This window comes from Cyprinus carpio, chromosome B11 (genome assembly GCF_018340385.1).
Source record: "Cyprinus carpio isolate SPL01 chromosome B11, ASM1834038v1, whole genome shotgun sequence".
NCBI classification, from domain to species: Eukaryota; Metazoa; Chordata; class Actinopteri; order Cypriniformes; family Cyprinidae; genus Cyprinus; species Cyprinus carpio.
In genome coordinates this window covers 4,860,798-4,880,249 of record NC_056607.1, presented here as the reverse complement: position 1 = coordinate 4,880,249, position 19,452 = coordinate 4,860,798, and the positions used below count along the sequence as shown (strand labels likewise).

Below are 19,452 nucleotides of genomic sequence, written 5' to 3'. Positions count from 1 at the left end.
CTATATCTGCTAAAAGCAAGAATCTAACCTGCAAATAGCTATCTTTGCACAAGTTAACACTGATTAAATTAGAGCTAAAATAGCCTAACTATACAATCTGCAATGACCCCCCCCCCACACACACCCCGTTGAATTGTTAGCCAATAGAGACGGATTACGCCACTAGGCAGCAGTGATATATAAAGGGGCTTTATAAACGCATTTGTACAGATGAAAAAGACATGCTAAAGTATTTTCCGACAGTGAAGCAGGTTGCTGATAAAAGGACTTGAAAACACAAACTGAAATGAAAAAACGAACGTTCTTTAAAGGAATCCGATTATACCCGTCGCTTTGTCTGTATAAAATGGAATATATATTCTGCTAAAACGTCTTAATTTCTTTTTAGATAGCTAATTCGCTGATCGAATAAATATTCTCAAGATAAGTAGGCTACCAAAGTATCTTGCAAAGTCAAGAGGAAAACCTTTAATTCTGACCATTTAACATCATGACAGTGTATACATTTTTGTTGTGCTTAACGGTTCTTATTTCTTTGGGACTGTCTGGGAGCGATGAGCCTGACCTCCTTCAGGCTCCACTGAGTGAGATGTCCTCGGATGCTGGAGTCTCTCTCTTTGATCTGGAGGATGTGGACTCTCTAAAGTGTTCAGCGTGCGTTTGGAGAGAACAGAGTAAAGTCTTACGGCTGGAAACAATCAAATCCCAAATCCTTAGCAAACTGCGCTTAAAACAAGCGCCCAACATCAGCAGAGATGTGGTTAATCAGCTTCTTCCAAAAGCACCTCCGCTGCAGCAGCTTCTGGACCATCACGACTTCCAGGGGGACGCATCCTCCCTAGAGGATTTCATGGACGCCGATGAGTATCACGCCACTACCGAGTCCGTCATCACCATGGCCTCAGAGCGTGAGTTACAGAACTTTTAGATTTTTTATTTACTTGTCTGATAGTTTTAAGTTTTCTGCTCTCTTTAAAGGCAGTTGCACATCTATTAAAAGTTTAGTGGCAAGTGGCGGTTTAATTATTATTAGATTTTGTATGGGACAAATGCGTAAGGTTTATCATAAAAGTCAACATTGTAATTCTTAAATATATATATATATATATATATATATATATATATATATATATATATAGTAGTCAACATTTGAAGTGGACCAAAACCTTTCATCAAAGTTTTCCTAAAACCAAAACAATAGCAGTTCTTGTCCTAGGACAACTTTGATTAACTTTTTTTTGATCCATTTCAGATAGATAGATAGATAGATAGATGGATGGATGGATAGTCTATACACACGCATACGGAGGATTTGAAATCTGCCTTCACTTGTTTGCGCTCGTGCCCGTTTACGTGTAATAATGAATAAGAACAATGTAAAGAGACATGATATATGCAGATGCGCTCAATGTCGCTTCCGAGCACATTATAATGTAAAAAAAAAAAAAAAAAAAAAAAAAACACACAAAAAAAAAAAAAAAGATTATTATTTCAGATGATTAATAGGTATTAGTATTAAAAAATGATATGCTTTAAAGCAGTTGCCAAAAAAACGTCTTGAACTAGCAGGCTCTGTTGCCTTTAGTCTCTGCTAGAAAAAGTGTCCCAAAACACTACTATTGTTGTCCTTACAGCAGCAGCGCCTTAAGACTGCGCTTGCCTTTAAATGTGAAGTTTATAGGCATAGATCGTTTTTTTACTTTAGTGTGGACACAAAGCCCGTGGAGGAGTTTGGGTTGAGGGGAGTGTGTGACCTTTTCGATGAGAATAGCCGGGGTTCAACAACATTTACACACATAATGTATTCCGCACAAGGCAGATGAAAAGCCGAGCAAATAATCCGTTTTTTTTTTTTTTTTCTCTGACCAGAGTGAACAAAGATAGGTTTGTGTTCCCCTAACTAACCTCTGCGTTGATTGTCACACAGCCCACGTTCCCGCTGGCATAATGAACGCGCTTTACATTCAAGAGACGAATCACATAAATGATCATTTAACGGCTGCAAATCTCGTGGATAGCTTTTTTTTTCTTCTTCTTTTTAAAAATAGCTTTTTTGTTGTCTTTGTTGTTGTAGCTGTGCAGTATGAGAACAGCATGAAAAATGACTAAGTCGTTTTAACCATCACATGGTTCAGGGAGTGCATTCACTGTACTAAACAGCAACTGTATTTATTTATTTATTGTTTGTTTGTTTGCTTGAAAACGTAACTTTCAATATATTTCAAGATAGTAGAGCAGTTTCATGTAATTATTCACATTTATATTCTTTTTGTGTTGCATCCCTTTTCAAATACTAATTTGAGTTTATTCAGTTTTATTCTATTCTTTTATTCTACTTCCTTACTATTATTTTATTCTTGTTTCGTGTTATATATAATATCCATTTTAAAGTTTAAATTGAATATAATAAAAATTAAACCATTACCATATTCTTTCAAGATTTGTTGTTTCTTTTGCAGTTTTCTTTTAGTTTATCTTTACTTTTCCTTTATTATTATTATTATTATTGTTGTTGTTGTTATTATTATGATTATTTTCAGTAAACCTTGTTTCTTCAGCTTCCATCTCTCATCACTGCATCCATGATCGTCTCCCTTTCTCATTCTTTATCACACAAGCAGTCAGTTCTCCACTGGCTAACAAAAGCAAATGCTTGTGAGATTAAATGCAATCCCACAAAAACAAAACTGTCTCTTTCTCACCAACAAAAAACAAAAAAACAAAAATACATTCACTCCTTATACCCCTTTATGTAGGCTACGGTACCCACATTACTAGTAGGTGACTAATGTAACAGCCCATATAAAAGATAAAATTTACACAATTTTGTTAAGTACTTTACTAGTACATTCAAAGGAAAGTGTCTTGATAGATTTTCCCACTATTACAAGCTTATATTTTGGGTGTTATATGATAAAGGTAGATATTATGTATTATATGATATTATACATTAGAGTTTGCACTGGTATGTTTTGTTCTGGCTCTGGCCAGAGCAGAAAATCAACCATTAGAACTCAGTTGTTGCCAGTCTGTATATTTAGACCAGACCTTTCTCCCTTGACAGTGTGCTTTCATAACAGCCGGGGTTTTTTTTTTTTTTTTTTTGTCAATAATTTGTCTGCTTATACCATCACCTCCCTCCCACACAATCACCCACCTCCCTGGCAATGTGAATGCATTTCCAAACAGTGGTCATTATTCTCTGCTCACATTTTGGTGGGCAACATTATACTTTTACTTTTTAATTTATTGCTTTATTGCTTTTTGTCTGTTAAGACAGCCATGAACTATAATCTAACAACCACCAAACTGTGCCAATTAGGAGAAGACAGAAGAAATACAAAATTTAGGGCTCTCATTGCTATGAGAGATTGAATTATCTGAGATATATAATTTGCCATTACTCCTCTTTTTGTTCTCCAAAAATTTTACTCTGCAGTACACTCCCATAGAAACACACATTCATCAAGTCACAGAGGAAAAGGCCTCCTATTGACAAGAAGGGTCAGCGAGTTCACAGCAATGTGATATATTGGATGAGGAGCCAATTAACCTCTTCAGGTCTTTTTCTTTGGCCGCAAAAGAGAACTAGTAGATTAAACACTACTACCCCCACCTAAAATGTCAAAAAGGATGGTTAGGAGATTAAACAACACTACAAGCACTGCCTCCCCCACCTAAAATGTCTTTCTCTCACACACAAAGTCACTTACACACATATACACACATTCAGAAACACCAACCCACTAACCACTCCCAACTAGGAATAAAAACAAAGGTCTTTTATTGTGTTGACCCTATAAAAGGGTAATTTCCTGAAGGTGCAGGGACCATAAACATTAGAAGAGAGAATGCTAAAAAAGACAAGATGGTTGTCCAACCATCCTCTGATTAATGGGAAGTGTGTGGGAAGTATTTTTAGTATTATTTCACCATGTGAACACCTGTGTCTTAGACTACTCTCAGTCTTTTCTGTTCATCTGAGAAAGTGTAAGAGGAATAAAATAAAGGAAGAAAGAAACTCATGTTTTTCTTTCCTGCTTTGTAAACATGAAATAATAAGTGAGGTAATTAAAGAACATAAGTGTTATAGAAATAACACTTCAGGTAGTCCATTTTTTGGCTAATAAACTTTCAATGGAACTGAAGTCCATTATACCCTGGGTACAATTTCACTGCTCTCTCAAGAATGGCTCTCTTTCTTTCTCTCATTCTTTTTCCTCTTCCCATGGTTCAATGCTTTTCCTCCCCCTTTGGAGCAATTCCAGACCCAGATAAGCAGGTACTGAAGTCATCACATGTGACAAATAAAACTGCATCCCAAACATGTAAATCTAACTATATATATATATATATATATATATATATATATATATATATATATATATATATATACATATATATATACATATACACATACATACAAGGATCTCTCTGGAGATATGTACTGTTCTTGCATCAAGTAACGCCTGAGATTATAGTAAAGTGAATATAAACTCATTTTAATCTTGTACTGTATACATCCTTTTCCCTTAGTCAAACTACATTAAAAGGCAATATATAAAGGTTGCACACAGAACATGTTGCACATGAACATGGTCAATTATTTCATGATGATAAAACTGAGGCATAATTATGCTTTTGCTGTATATTTCATAATAAATTTCTGTTGCCTTGGGATTGTTGAGGAGAAGGACATTTTAGGTATTGTCTGGGGATTTAGCCAGCAATCATAGTCCATAAAAGAATACCCATGAATTGTAAGACTTTGTGGGAATGTGCCTAAATATGCAGATAAATATTATCTGAATCTGAATTAGCAATCTGCTTTGGAATTTTCAATGTCACTCAGCCTTTTTTTTTTTAAAGAAACTAAGATCTTGAATCAAGATCAGAGTTTATTAATCAAAACCTCTCTTTGGTAGAGTAAGTGACTACTCCAGGTAGACCAGTGATTGACAAGGGGAAGAAACCACTGAGAACACTGAATAGAGTAAAACTGCAAACATGGATGATTTATGTCATTAAGACAAATTATTACAAAATAGTAATGTAATCAAGGGCAAAAACCCAGCTGTCTTATCCTTATCAGCCATTATGGACCCATATTATTCAGGAAGATATTAAGAACTCATAATGCTGCAGTAAAACACTTTCACTCCCCCACAATGTTTCAATCTTTAAATCAATTGTTTAATATTTTTCTTGTTTTCAAGGTGCAGTATGTATTTCACAATGTTTCATGGAATTGTAGTTCTTACCCTCGTTACATTTCCTCATTTAAATACTTTTTTGTTCCAATTCAAAATTGTAATGTTGTTAATCATCTCTGGTTGATTTGGTTCATTGTATATCTTAAACAAAGATCTATTTAAAAACCTTATGGTAAAAATTAATTGGAAAAATACTTCCAGAACTAAGGTCACTGAAAAAGAGGATGGGCACTGTAGCACTCTATTGTGGTGCTTTAAAGTGTGAATGATGAATGGCGTTAGAATGTAACAGCCAGGTGTTTAGCAACAAACAACCAATCATAAACTGAACTACACTTGCATCATTAAATAATCCACTTTCTACAGTCATAAAAACTTTGTATTTAATTTCAGCATTTGAGTGAAAAATCAAAATGTCACCCCATGATGAAAATGCATTAATAGAATTGAATAAGTGAGAAGGCAAGGCATTACAATGTATAAAGAGCCCATGTGCTCCGTTTATCTAGTCAGTGATTAATATATATATATATATATATATATATATATATATATATATATATATATATATTTATATATATATATATATATATATAAAGAACACTATTAACAGATTTACAAATATACAACCTCAAAACATGAATACCCAAAATTAATTTGAAAGCCAAGCTAAAGACATATTATTCAATTTAATATGTCCTGTTTATGAAGAATCACATGATAAACAACTATATTAAGTATAGAACCACACATAACACGTGAAAACAGCTATTATTACAAAAAAAAGGGGGCGGGGGGAGGGGGTTGGGCTTGGGTAATTCAACAATGCTGAACATATCTGTTGAGTAATATCAACAAAATATGCACCATCACATATGGGATATACAGAGAGAAAATGAGGAGCACAGAGGTCAGAAGATGCCCCCTTTTTCATTTTCAGTCATCTTATTTTCAGTGCCAAAAAGAAAAATAATGTCAGCAAACATGAATATAAATTAATTCATTTCATGAATTATTTATTTGGACAGATTGACATTTAAACTTAGGCCACAACAATGGTCTGTGAGCCAAGGGGCTACAGAAAAAAAAAATGGCTCAGATGTTCTTTTTTTAAAATGGAGACTAAAATGGAGGCACACATACAGCTTTAGACTTATCAGTTAATTGCCTTAGCATTTAGAGTTTCCACGTGTGTGTGTTTGTGTGTGTGTGTGTGTGTGTGTGTGTGTATATATATATATACACACACACACATTTTGAGAAATATATACATTTTGAGCAAACTATATTATATGTACATTTGTGAGTCAATATAATTGTCAAGATTTAATCCACACTATCATATTAATAATAATAATAACACTAATATGGTACAATTTCTAGTTTGTGCAACAGTAAGATTGCACCTTAATCACTGTTTTTTGATTCTGGTGGCTCCAGTGTATCCCTTAATGCATGAATGAGTATGATCAGAAGCAATCTCATATCAGCACTTTAGTGTATATATTGTTATTGCGCTTAGTTGAATAGAGTTTTTAGAACATTTTTAGTACACTAGCCAAATACCCCCATTATTATGGGGAGCATGCAAGACATGCTTTTGTTGAGCATGGGGGGCTGCGCTGCCTAAACTGTGATAGGAGTCTTGTGCCTGGCCCTGTCCCCCAGGAGCATTCTGAATGAGGGTATCACTTGCGATCTGTACCCCCCATTTTCTCAACACACACCAGTCCTCTGTCCCATGTCCTCCCCCACTTCAGCTCTCCGATCTCCTGGGATAGGGGGCCAAACAAAGAAGGAGCGAGGCAGCATAGGCTGGGATGGTGGGGGGCTGCTCTGTGGCCCCTGTCTTATTAGAAGGGTCGTGAATGTGTCAGAATGATTAATTTGCAGAGGTGCACAGGGATACCCTTGAGCCACATTTATCCAAAGTCTGAGCTCTTTAGCACACACATCCCTTGATGTGTGGTTGAAATGTGCTATTAGGAAAATTAAAAAAAGGAAATAGGAATATAATGCATGCAAAAAAAAAATTAAAAAAAAGTACAAAATGTTGATCAACCTAGACCACAGCAGGCATTGCCACAGACTTTTTTTTTTTTTAATCAAAACAACAGGTGATACATTACTGAAATATCATCTAAATTTTGAAATTCAGTTGTGTAGTATTTGTAGTTTTCTTTACAATTCCAATATTTCACATCACATATACAGTAATTCAATGATAATCTATTTGTTCAGCTGAAATAGTTTGAAATTTAACAAAAACATATCAGGCATTGCCTGCAGAAGAAAACCCTGATATTACACATAAGTAAAAGTCCAAAATCTCTGAATTGTTTTAATCCCCTCCTCCATCCATCATTCAGAATTAGTCCCTAGAGAACTAGAAGACATTATCTGTAATGTGTTTTCATTTTTAATATTAATTTCCATTCTGAACATCAGTCTTTACCATCAAACCATCTGAAACAAAAATTAAATATGATTAAAGGTTTAGTAGATTGGAAGGCAATGTAGATATCTTTAATGGGATAGTGATCTTTAGGGCTCTCTACTCTAACCCCTGACCATTGGGGTGTGTGTGAATAATCTAAAGAGACAGGCAGTAGGGTATGTTTGCTATGGTCTCTGTCACTCTATTGTCAGTTTCTGCACTTGTTGCTAAGAGCTTATACCAAGGTCTGTGAAAAGTATGATTTTGCAAAATGCTGCCAGAATCATCAAATAAACATGTAATTGTTTTGTGGCCTTTGGGCAAATATTTATTTTGCAATGTATAAAAACACAAACACAAAGTTAGCATGTGCATTATGATTTCAATATTATCAAGAGAAATAAATATATATATTCTCAGTACAGAGGGTAGTGAATTAACAGTGCTCTATTCCAACTTAGTTACCCACAACTGAGGTGCTCTTAAGCAAGGTCAGAGATTGCAGATTATACCCAATCTAAAAAGCTTCTGCATCCATCTAAAAAGTAATGCTCTAAAGAGAAACAAAACTCTCCAATATAAGTATCCATTTCAAAGGTAACAGGAGTTGTAGGCCAAATATGGTAACCCTTTCTCAGAATTTGTGCTCTGCATTTAACCCAGTCAAGTGCACACACACAGCAGTGAGTAATGAACCCACAATTTGAACCCACACCAGCAGTGAACTATTTTGCTGTGGCACCTGTAGAGGAATTTGGGGGTTCGGTGCCTTGCTTAAGAGCACCTCAGTTGTGGGTAACTAAGTTGGAATAGGCCGGCAACATCAGGACACAGATCCTCAAAGAAATTTATAACGTTGGCACCAGAGGCGGATCCAGTCCCAACCCCAGTACCTCCCTATTCAGAACTGATATTCCTGTAAACCATCCACTAAGACCTCTCCTCGAAAGAACTGCTTGCGGAGGCACACTCACATTTGGGACAGCTCCGGGGACAGAATAAGAAGGGGGGAAAAAGAGGAGGAATGATGGGCATTGGGGCCTGCATCGTTAGCGGAGGCATGATCGTGCTTGGGAAAGCTCCGGCAGCATTAGAAAAAGGAGGGAAGAGAGGGGGAATGGCGGGCATTGGGGCCTGCGCCATTAGCGGAGGCATGCTTGCGCTAGAGATGAACAGTGGGGCTGCGGGCCATGGGTAGGGAAGGGGGTAAGGAGAGGGGTGAAGCAATGGCTGTGGGTAGGTCTGAACCACTAGCGGAGGCATGCTCACGCCGACGCGCCGGCTTGTGGAGACTGAAGCCGGCACTTCGCCGAGATGAGGTGTGAGCTGATGCTGTGTAGATGGAGGAGGGGGCCTGGCGGCATCCGGGGCGTGGCCCAGGCTTTTTCCTAATGGCTGGAGGCCCGTCCTCGAGGGAGTGGTGATTAGCTCGGGCCATGAGTACGGAAAGTAGCAGCCCTGGCTCGCTTTATCCGTGGCCTTGGATGGAGGAGTGGAGCTTGGAGGCGCCCCTGTTTGCAGGGAAGTATAGAGGGCAAGGAGATCCACCTTGACCGACCATTGTAGAATGTTGACACAGGAGCTGATGAGCCCCTGGCGTAGTCCGGTCATGGTCCATTTCTCTGCAGCTGGGGTGGAGGAAAGGGCTGAAGCGTTGGAGGATGCTGGAGAAAGTGGCTGACGCCTGGAAGGCGAAGGTGATAGCGTGCCTCGGTGTCTGGGGGTATGAGCGACAGGGGTGCGGGAAGGCCGGCGGCCCTGTGTTGCAGCCGCGGGCTCGATTATGGTGTCCTGCGGAGTGCTGGAGACGCCGGAGGACCGGTGGTGTCATAGGAATTATCATCCGGATGAAGTTCTATCTCTAACATGTTGTGGCGATTGGATGTGCCAATGCTGAAAGACTAGAGATAATGAAGGTAAGGCTGCTTTGATTATTTATAGGGGTTCTCTTTTGTGCTGATTGGATAGATGGTGTAATTACTGATGATGGACTGGCCGTGTTAATTATCTGCGCATGCTCCTTTTCCGAATTTTGTTAATAAAACATCACATAGTAAATAGTGTTCTCTAATCTAAAGTGTTACTGAAGCTGTCAGATGAGAACCATTGAGAGGTCTGTTTCTCAAACTGTGTAGTATCTACAGATGTTGTTGTGCATTTATTCACGAGTCCCATTTACTTTTTTACTTATCTTGGTTCCAAACTGTCTTTTCCACACTATATTAAGCAGCACAACTATTTTTAATTGGGCTGAATCACACACCAAATTATCATATTAGAATTATGGATTAATCTTCAGGATTATGTAACGGTTTTAATCATCCTAATCTAATCATCATTAAGGTAATCCAACATAATCAAGTGTTTTAATCCAAGTCTTCTGAAGAGACATACTTGCTTTATATCATGTATAATATCATTTTATTTTAATTTTAATATAATTTATAATCATTTTAATTTTTATATTTTATTTTTAATGTCATTTTAATTTTAGTCAAATATACTTCAACTTTTGTCTCAACTGTCCACAGATCATTTCCCCTGAAGCTTTGTTGAACATTTAGATGATTAGGGCATGATACCTTTTTTCTCAACAGTTTGTCCTTTCATGGACAACATTCTTGTATTAGACCCATTAACAAGGACTTTCACAGTTTGCAGAGTTTTCTGGGGATCTTTTGCTATGTTTTCTCAACTCTTTCGAGATTGTTCTTTGTGCTTTTATAGTGATCTTTGCAAGATGTCTGCTTCTAGGGAGAGTAACAGTCCAGAATATTTTCACATATGTAGACATCGTGATATAAAACGGAAAGTTCTGCTCCTTGATTAAGATTGGCTGAGCTGTATTTGAAGCCATTTGAAGACTCTATAATCACACACTTGACCTTGTTACTGCATCGGTGTGTCTGATGTATCATTATTGATTCATCATGGATTCATGAACGCCCATGTCTTTAAAAATGCTTTTGTAGCCTTTTCAAATTTTGAGCATTTTCTAAAAGGATGTTAAGGTCCTGTGAAAACTTTTAAGTTGGAGGAATGGTTGACACTAACCAGTCTTTCTTTAAAAGAAAAAAATAGTCAGTAACCAGGATTTGTGTGCTTTTATTTAAAAGACGGAGTACCTGTGTGACCCAGAGTTCCATGATCCTTTACACTTGGTTAAACTTAAAAATCACCTCCTGAACTGTTTGTATTTTGCAGTAGGCCTATGATGGATTGCAGTTTGCCTTGAATGCTTTTCAGACAACTTTTACACAGGGTCTTTTTAAATAGCTGGTTACTGAAAATGCGTGTCCAGACAGTATGAAATATAACTTTAACATTGCTGTGGTATTTGTCATATGCCAGTGGTTTGCACATTGTAACTGACTTTTGTTTTTAAAAGTTAATGTACTGTTTTTAACCCTTTAACGCGTATGATCACACCAGTGTGATTACTCTAGGCTGGTCCCTGAAGTGTACGATCACACCAGTGTGATTAGAACGTTCAATGCATCACATGATCAACTGCTGATTTCAATTCTGCTTTCGTTTCGTGCTCTGGCTGGCGCAGAGTCAGAACGGACGTGCTGAGCGCTTGTCATTTTACCACAACTATTCAGTGTTTTCAACCATATAATGCTTATTTTAGGTTTCAGACATTTACATCACCATAGATCAACTGACAAAGTCATTATAAAAGTGTTTAATAGGGCTGGACCAGAATATTCGATTATTTGACTATTCATTCGGTGGGTTGGCATTCAATTTTCAATTTTGAGATTCGAATATTCTTTCTTTTTTTTTAAATTTAGTCATTTTGCATACACCTTTATCCAAAGGGACTTACAATTGGGGGATACATAAAGCGATTCTTTATGTAAACAGACACAGGAAGTGCTTGTAATACCAAGTTTTAGACATTGTACAAATATGTACAAGCTAGAAAGAGAAGGAATAAATAAAGAGATTTTTTTTTTATGATGATGAAATCAAGTAGCTTCGGAAGAGATGAAAATTGTCTGGGATTCCGCATTCCGTATAGGGGTGGGAAGATCATTCCACCAGCCAGGAATGGTGAATGAGAATGTTCTGGAAAGTGATTTTGAACCTCTCTGTGATGGTACCATGAGACGTCAATCACTTGCGGATCTCAGACTTCTGGAGGGGATGTAGATTCATAGTAGTGAGTGGAAGTAGGAGGGTGCTGAGCCTGTGGCTGTTCTATATGCAAGCATCAATGTCTTGAACTTGATGCAAGCCGTAACCGGTAGCCAGTGCAAGGAGATAAAGAGAGGTGTAACATGGGCTCTTTTGGGCTAGTTGAAGACCAGTCGTGCTGCTGCATTGTGCTTGATGAAAGTCCAGCCAGAAGAGCACTGCAGTAGTCCAGCCTAGAAATGACAAGCGCCTGGACAAGAAGTTGTGCCGCATAGAAAGGGCCTGATCTTTCTGATGTTGTGCAATACAAACCTGCAAGAACGAGCAGTCTTTGCAATGTGTTCTTTGAAGGTCAGCTGGTCATCAAAGGTTACACCAAGATTTCTGACTGAAATTGATGGAGTAATTGTAGAAGAACCTAGCTGGATGGAGAAATCATACTGTAGAGTTGGAGTGGCAGGGGAGACAAGAAGCTCAGTCTTTGCCAGGTTGAGCTGTAGGTGATATTCTTTCATCCATGTCGAGATGTCCGCCAGGCAGCCTGAGATCCGTGCAGCTACTGTTGGATCATCTGGTTGAAATGAAAGATAGAGCTGTGTATCATCAGCATAGCAATGGTATGAGAAACCATGTGCCTGTATGATGGGACCCAGTGATGTCGTGTATATGGAGAAGAGGAGGGGTCCAAGAACTGATCCTCGAGGAACCCCAGTGACAAGTTGATGTGCCACCCTGAAAGACCTACCAGTGAGATAGGATTCAAACCAGCGAAGTGGAATCCCTGTGATGCCCAGTGAAAAGAGGGCAGATAGGAGGATCTGATGATTGACAGTGTCAAAAGCAGCAGATAGATCCAGCAAAATAAGACCTGATGATTTGGAATAAGCTTGTGCAATCCACAGGTCTTCCATGACTGACAGTAGCGCAGTCTCAGTTGAATGGCCACTCCTGAAACCAGACTGGTTAGCATCCAGTTTGTTGTTCTGTGAGAGAAATCAATGATATCAATGTGCTCCTGTGGCTCGGTGGTAGAGCATTGCGTTAGCAGCGCAAAAGGCCGTCTGAGGGGATTGGGTCTAGAGGGCATGTTGTAGGGTGGCTGGAGAGGAGAACTTTTGATACTTCTGCCTAAGTGAGGAGACAGAAGGAGACGATGGGAGTTTTAGCAGTGGGTGTGGTTGGTTTGAGGTCCTGTGTGTGTTGGGCTGAAAATTGACTACTGATTGTTCTGGTTTGGTCTGTGAAGAATGTGGCGAAATCATCAGCTGTTATAGAAGTGGTGGGAGGTGGTGGAGGGGGACAGAGGAGAGAATTAAATATTTTGAAAAGATTATGTGTGACTGGGGCACTGTTGATCTTGTTGTGGAAATATGAAGATTTGGCAGTATGGACTTCAGCAGAGAAAGATGAAAGCAAAGACTGATACATCCTCAGTTCTGACGGATCTTTTGATTTGCACCAATTTCTCTCTGCTGCCCTGAGTTTGGTCCGATGCTCACGAAGGACATCGGATAACCAGGGGTTAGAACGGGCAGCCCGTGCTGGCCTGGAGGCGAGAGGACAAATGTCATATAGACAAGAGGTTAAAGTAGAGCATAAAGTGTCAGTTGCTGCATTCACATCCAGAGATGAGAAATGGGTAGGTGAGGGAAGAGAGGAGGATACTACGGAGGAAAGATGGGCGGGATAAAGGGAGCGTAGATTTCGTCTAAAAGTAAATGGTATAGGGGTTGGTGGCACACAGGTGGCAAAATGAAGTTTAAATGTAATGAAGAAATGATCAGAGATATGTAGGGGTTTTACCAGAATGTTTTCTGCAATACAATTGTGTGTGTGAATTAAGTCAAGTTGGTTGCCTGATTTGTGCGTGCTTGTAGTGGTAAGTCATTTGAGATTGAATGAAGCAAGGAGTGAATTGAAGTCTGTAGCATAAGGCTTGTCCAGATGAATGTTGAAGTCGCTAAAGACTAAAAGTGGACTGCCATCCTCCGGGAATGAGGACAGCAGCCCATCCAGCTCCTCTAAGAAGGTGGATAGAATATGCCCAGGAGGACAGTAAATTACCACAACCTGGAGTTTTTTAGCTGCTGTTACAGAGATCACATGAGATTCAAATTAGTTAGAATTGCATAGAGGAGAGTGGTTTGAGTATTTCCAATTGTTAGAAATGAGCAGACCAGTGCCCCCATCCCGACCAACCTGACAGGGGGTGTGAGAGAAAGAGAAGTTGTTAGAGAGAGCAGCTGGGGTTGCTGAGTTTTCTGGACGAATCCAGGTCTCAGTCAAGCCCAAGATGCTGAGTGTGGAGTTTAAAGATAAAGCAGAAATGAACTCTGCTTTGTTGACAGCTGACTGACAATTCCAGAGACCCACAGAGAAAGAAAGAGGTGCAGTAGAGAATGTAGAGATAGGATGCAGGTTAGCAAGATTGTCTTCACACAAGGAGGGCTGAACGCCTCCGCATCAGCGCACAGACATCAGATAAATCCACAGTCTAATACACTAAAGTGAAAAAAGCTGTGGCCGCCTTCTAATTATCGCAGCCAATAGCCTATAGCAGGGCAATTCCTCAAATGAAACTAAAGTTCGCATTTCAATGCCGGATGGGTACTATGCCAATTACACAGGCTCCTTCTTAGCTGAGGGCAATTATTATTAAAATTACCAGTAAGTGCAATCAAAAATACAAACGCCAATGAAAATGCAAAGTAGAAATAATAAAAGAAACGAAATATTCCTTCCTAGCAGCATGTAATAACTCAAACAGCAGATCTATAAACAAGTATTACCTAAAACACTCATGCGCAGCCGTCTGTCTCTTCTGTCAACTAATCGCTTGTTCCAAATAAATAATTACATTTTTTTGTGTTTTTAACACCTGGGATCCCCCACGAAATGGTTCTCATTCTCTCTTGAATATAGCCACTTTTTTTACTATCGGGCAGAACAGTTCTAAGAACTGTCAGGAATGGTTACAGTTGTATTTCCACATGAGCCTGGTATGGTGCAGCACGATTACAAACCGTTCTCGGCCCGCAATTCTCGGCACGGTTAGACAATCTTGGTGCTGTTAGAGTGTATGTGCGTGAGTTTCCACTCTGTTGCCTGGGTACTAATTTCTCCATAGCTGGCTAAACAGCTATGCTACGTTCAATATAAATAAGAAAAAAATGTCTTAGACCGTTTGACTGTGGAGGAAACATTTGTGCTTATTATTTGATATGATACCCGTCGCCGCCTTCGGTTTATTTTATTTTCCACAACAAGAGTTGTGTCGTTTTTTCTATTATTGAACAGAGTGAATATCAGATATAAAAAGAAGTCCCAAAAACAGAAATATCTGATCATCGTTCATATCACTGTTTATATTACACTTGCGTTACCAAAGCAACTAACGCATTTGTACTGCATTCCAGAGAGCTCTGTTATCATCACCACAGTGGAAAATGAAACCGTATCCGTGCTGACAGCCAGGATAGGCACGGAATCGAATGGTTAAGCAAAGAGAACCATTCGGCACTGTTACGACCGAAGCCATAACACACGAGAGGACATAGACAACACAGCTCGTACAATAGGGAATTTATTAACAAAAAGATAGACATAACGATAGGAGAATCAAGGGGGAGGTAAGACACAACAATAAGGCACACAGAGCCGCTGCCGAACACCTCGCCCACCACACAGATTTGGCTGCTTGGACTTCTTATGCCAAACATACAGGATCCACAGGTGCCGGCAATCAGTCCCTAATAAAACAAAGACAGAACATACTCGCCCTCTAGAGGACAAAGATCAAAACTTAAAGCAAACGAATCACAAATACATGAATATGTAACACCTTCACCCCCCGCAAAAGTGAACCTTCACCTTTTCATTACCTCTCTAGTTTATGCCCCTAACCCACTCTGGACAGGGCATCAGCCACCACATTATCCTTACCTCGAACGTGTTTGATATCGAGGTCATATGGTTGTAACGTCAAACTCCAACGCATAAGACGCTGATTAGTGTTGCGCATTGAATTCAAAAAAAGAAGAAGATTGTGATCACAATACACAACAATAGGATGAGAGCAAGTCAAATAGACCTCGAAATGACAGATGGCGAGGACTAAAGCCAAAGCCTCCTTCTCAATAGTAGAATAATTCCTTTGGGCAGCAACAAACTTTTTTGAAAAGTAACAGACAGGGTGTTCTACTTCATCAGAACGCCTCTGCTGAAGAACCGCTCCCGCACCCACGTCACTCGCATCCACTGCAAGACTGAAAGGCCTTAAGTGGTCCGGTGCCACCAACACAGGTGCTGAAATCAACAAGAATTTAACATTCTCAAAAGCACTCTGACACGTGTCTGACCAGTGAAACAACGGCTTAGGACTTAGCAAATCGGTAAGGGGAGAAACCACAGTTGCAAAATTTTTACAGAACGCTCGATAATACCCGACCATCCCTAAAAAAACGGCGCAGTTGTTTTCGATCAACAGGTGGTGGAAATTCACAAATTGCGGTAACCTTTGCCACAACTGGATGAACCTGTCCCCCTCCAATCACTTTACCTAAATAAATTAGGTTAGCTTTACCGAATTCACATTTACTTAAATTTACAGTCAGCTTTGCATCTGCCAAACAAGAAAAGACCTCCCCAAGCAAGTTCAAATGCTGATCCCAGGAAGAACTGTATAATACTAGATTGTCCAAAAAGGCTTCACAACCAGATACGCCGGCTAGAACAGTATTCACGAGTCTCTGGAATGTGCTAGGAGCATTTCGCATTCCGAAAGCCATTACCCTGTAATTAAGGAATGCATCAGGAGTTACGAACGCTGAAATCTCCTTAGCATGATCCGTTAAAGGTACCTGCCAGTATCCCTTTAACATATCAAGTTTTGAAACGTACGTAGCGGAACCTACACGATCTACACAGTCATCTACTCTCGGCAATGGATAACAATCAGCCTTGGTTACAGCATTTACTCGCCGGTAGTCAGTACAGAATCGATAACTACCATCAGACTTCCCCACCAGCAAACACGGTGAACTCCAGGGACTAATACTAGGCTCTGCAATTTGATTCTCTAGCATATACTGAACTTCTTTATTCAAAAGAGATCTTTTATTTGGATTAACACGATATGGATGTTGCTTTATGGGTCGAGTGTTAAATCCCACATCTATATCGTGCTCTATAACAGACGTTTGAGTAGGAATGTCACTAAACAATCCAGAGAAGTTCTTCACCAAGTCCAAGATGTCAGTTTGTTGCACAGCAGATAAATGGGATAATTGACTAGACAAGGTTAGTAACACTTCAGAGTTTCTCAACCGGCCCTCAACTACACATCTAGAAGGTCCCACCTCTTCATACAACGGTTCATGTACGACCAAGCCTATAGATGCAGTCACGTCAGCTGGTTTGATGCTGGGAGGAACACATTTCAGAGACTTCTCACTACTCGACTCCCTCTCATGATAGCTCTTAATCATATTAACATGAAAAACTTTAGAAGTTTTATGGCAATCTGGGAGATGAATAACATAATCACGGTCGTACAGTTTCTTTTCCACTACATAAGGACCACTATACCGGGCTTGCAGCGACCCTCCCCGCACAGGTAACAAAACCAGCACTTTGTCACCCGGTCTAAAGCTTCATTCTCTAGCTTTCTTATCATACCATACCTTCATTTTACCTTGTGCTTTCTCAAGATTTTGTTTAGCCAATTCACAGACCCTATGAAGACGGGTACGAAAATCAATAACATACTCCGGAAGAGATTTACATTTTTGATCGGATAGCCAACTTTCTTTCAGGACTATCAATGGTCCCCACGGAGTATGGCCAAAGACTAAATCAGCGGGACTAAACCCGAGTGATTCCTGCACTACCTCACGTGAAGCAAAAAGTAGCCATGGAATTCCCTCCTCCCAATCACGTTCTAGCTCAAAACAGCAAGCACGAATCATAGATTTCAACGTCTGGTGAAACCTTTCTAATGCGCCCTGACTCTCAGGATGATAAGCAGATTTGAGTTTGAGCACTCGCGAAAACATACGAGATGTAAAATTAGTACCTTGATCGCTCTGAACTACTTTCGGTAAACCGAACACTGTAAAGAACTTAACGAGTGCTTTAGATATCGTTCTCGCCGTTATAGTACATAAAGGTACCGCCTTAGGAAAACGTGTAGTCACACACATTATGGTCAGCAAGTATTTACAACCAGACTTTGAACGAGGAAGAGGCCCAACACAATCAATGATTTTGTGTTCAAAAGGTTCAGCCACCACAGGAACTGGAAACAATGGAGCAGGAGGAATAGTTTGATTAGGCTTTCCAACCATTTGACAAGTATGGCAAGTTTGACAATAGCGGGACACATCTTTCTTCAAACCGGGCCAGTAAAAGTTACGCAAAACTCGATGGTATGTTTTTCTTACACCCAAATGACCAGCCGTACCATCATGAGCCACACTTAAGATCATGTCTCGATAACCAACTGGAATCGCAATTTGATCAACAACATTCCAGATATCAGACGAGTTAGAAGGCACCCACTTTCTCATCAATATCCCATCTCTGAGAAAGTAACCCTGGGGTGCATTCCCAAACATCTGCTCTGTATGAACCACTTCAAATAATGACGCAAGCGTAGGATCTGACCTTTGAGTGGCAATTCGTTTATCAGAAGACAGAGATGAATCACCAAGATGTTCAAAAACCTTTTCAGCACTCAGAGGATGCAGATTTAATTCCCCCTGTGGAGCAACAGAAGACAACTTGGTTAACTCAGGATTTTCAAACCACGTACCACTTAACTCAACCTCGTCTGAGATGTGAATATCAGGTTTAACCATAGAGCGTGTAACCGCACAGGCTGAAAATACATCAGGGTGCTTTACAGCACACTCATCAGTAGTAGCAACGAGTAGTGCTATAAAGTAGTGCTATAAAGAAAGTATGAAAATCAATGCCAGGGGTAAGTACAATTGAGTACAATTACTGGTTACAAAATCTTGAAAATACTATAAGTGTGACACAATGAGACAGTCTTAGCACCTAGCTTAGCACCTTGAAACTTTCATTTGTATAAAAAGAATTTTGCAAGAAAAATAAACAAATTTATCAAAAAGTATTTGTCCTTATCTTCTTTAGTAAAGTTATGACAACCAAATGAAACATCTTTATATAACAAAGAAAAATTCTGTGATGAAAAAGCATGTACAAAAATACAGAAATCCTTCCAAAATAAATTAGTAAATGTAAAATCCCAAAAAAGATGAGACACAGATTCATCTTCAGCCCCACAAAAGGAGCATAAAGAATCAATATCTTTAAGCATTTTTTTCATATAGAGTTTAACAGGGTAAAAAAGATGAAGTAATTTATAAGAGACATCTTTTACCTTATTAGTTATTAAATATTTAGATGACAAAGTCCACACTTTCTTCCAAGAAATGTTTTCGTATAGGCCACTCCAGTGAGACACAATGTATGGGAGAGAAGTTATCTCAGCCTGAAACAGTTGTCTAATTTTTTTGTTCCAACCAGAAGAGGTAGATAAAAAACAAATATTTGCAATCACTGTATCAAAAGGATGAACTGTTGACAAAGAAAACTGTGATCTAACAAAGCCCTTGAGAAGAGTTATGGCCCCAC

General features: G+C 39.2%; 1 protein-coding gene across 2 annotated transcripts in view; it reads left to right on the top strand.

Annotated features, from left to right (window-relative positions):
* Window positions 1-203: 203 nt before the first annotated feature.
* The window catches only part of LOC109073012 (growth/differentiation factor 11-like), a 64,657-nt gene continuing 45,408 nt past the window's right edge, over window positions 204-19,452 (top strand). For both annotated transcript variants that reach the window (XM_042733620.1, XM_042733619.1), the window contains exon 1: window positions 204-908. In XM_042733620.1, coding sequence (XP_042589554.1) covers window positions 491-908 — 418 coding nt within the window. In that variant the 5' untranslated portion in view covers window positions 204-490. The remainder of the gene's footprint in view (window positions 909-19,452) is intronic.